This window comes from Blastomyces gilchristii (assembly GCF_000003855.2).
Source record: "Blastomyces gilchristii SLH14081 genomic scaffold supercont1.9, whole genome shotgun sequence".
NCBI classification, from domain to species: Eukaryota; Fungi; Ascomycota; class Eurotiomycetes; order Onygenales; family Ajellomycetaceae; genus Blastomyces; species Blastomyces gilchristii.
The window spans coordinates 1736206-1738127 of NW_003101674.1; the positions used below are offsets into that span (position 1 = coordinate 1736206).

General features: G+C 34.8%; 1 protein-coding gene across 1 annotated transcript; it reads right to left on the reverse strand.

The window, feature by feature from the left end:
* Positions 1–653: 653 nt before the first annotated feature.
* On the reverse strand, positions 654–1096 carry BDBG_17164 (uncharacterized protein; the record flags this gene model as incomplete). Its single annotated transcript, XM_031724946.1, has 2 exons — positions 860–1096; positions 654–727 (listed from the first exon to the last, which is right to left on the reverse strand). Exons 1-2 carry the CDS (start codon positions 1050–1052, stop codon positions 654–656), a joined length of 267 nt encoding a protein of 88 aa, XP_031578661.1. The 5' UTR covers positions 1053–1096.
* Between the last annotated feature and the right edge of the window lie 826 nt (positions 1097–1922).

Below are 1922 nucleotides of genomic sequence, written 5' to 3' on the forward strand. Positions count from 1 at the left end.
TTATTGTATATATGCTGTTCCGCGCCAGTATCAAAGATCCAGGAGTTTCAGAGATAGAAGTGTGAATTTGAAGAGTTCATTGATATTTTTCAGATCTGCTGATCAATAGATTGATAATCAATAGATTGATGATCTGATAGCTTCAGAACTATACCTTCTAGAACTGCTTCATTGGCATCTATCATATCTGTATTCATTGATGAATCTCTTGATAACACACGATCAACGCGTCTCTTCAATTCTTGATTTTTAAGAGCTTGATTGATCTGAGTTCTCTTCTCTTCATTTTTCTTTCATTCAGATGGCTTCCTTGATGAATTGAGATAGTAGCACTGGGCGTATCAGTGACAGGCTCTGCAGATGCAGTTTCTGAATGTTGCTGGTGATGATTGCTGAGATCTTTCATTAAGAGTAGTGAAGTTCATAGATTTATCTTCTTTAAGAATATTCATTTCCCTATATCATTTCTTGAAGTTCTTAACTAACTCTATCAAAGATATGACATCTTTATCACATTGAATATTCTTTGTTCATGCTTGTGTATATCCTGCATCAATAGCTAGATTTGCATTTAAGAAGTCTTTCTTCAAGTTGAACTGTTCAGCTATATCCACCTCTTTGATATCATCTTTGATGAGTGATCAGTCATTTAATCACTTTTCTATACCTCTGTTTTTCAGTGCTTTGCAGAGATCATGATATTGAGTTCTCACATCATCTTGATAATCTGTGATTGTGAGTGAGAGTCAATCTCTTAATAAATGAATAATCTCCTTCACATCATCATTCTCACTGTGTACATGTTATAGCTCTGTGACATTCACTGTTCTCTATATGACATCTTGTATCTTTGTCATACCTTCATTCAATTTCTCATATTTCATATATTTGATTTTCCACGCAGTGACCTTGATGTCATATGCTATCTTGGCCTCCGCGGTGACTTCATCTGGACTCTCAGGTTCCAGAGGTTCTTCTAGTTCAGAGAAGATATCAGATGTGTCAAGATTGATGAAGTCTGATATCTTCTTGTCCTTTGCATATCCTAGCATATGCTTGTATCAAAGTTTCCAATCTCCAGGAACACTAAGGTGTACAGTTGCACTAGACATTGTCTTGTCTGTCATATTGGTTATATTGAATGAATTGAGGAATCGGTTCAAGTATTTGTGGATATGATCAGAAATCAGGGTGTATAACAGTTGAGTATATCAGAACATATACAAGTGAGGATCTATTATCTCAGTTCGAATGATAGTTATCAGTTTGAATGAGGATTGGAATCAGTGTTTAGTATAACGGTCGAGTTGATCGAAGTGTATATGAATGAGGATTGGGATTGGTGTATCGCGCTTCTCTTCAGATGCTGCTTACCGGGCTCATAACTGTCGGATTGAGTGTCACAGATGAATATGTTGAAGACATATGAATCTTATTTATATCAAGATCTGCTTGTTATATTATCCGTACTCTATCTCATATATCTATTTCATACAAAAGATAGAGCTATTTATAGTAAAATATATGTGTGAGCCAAGAGAGCTAGCATAAGCGAGTTTTAGATGAGTGTTGTAGTAAGCTGATGATGATGAGAAATATTGTAGTAATATGATGTTGGTGGCGTTCAGTAGTGTATAACCTCTTTTTCCTGACAGATCTTAAACTCTGTTTTGAAAATTCAAAAGAGAAGAATATCAAAGCTGATAATTCATCTGCACTGGGTTCCTGCTCATATGAATATACATGACAATGAATTGGCTGATTCAGCTGCAAAAAAGAGTGCAGAATTAAGCAGATCTATTCAAAAAATTGTGTCCTGATCTTTTATAAAGAGAAAAATAAAAGAATCTTGTTTAGACAAGTGAAATGAAAGCTGGCAGAAACAAAAGAAGAGTATACATTATTCAAGATTTGAAACAAAA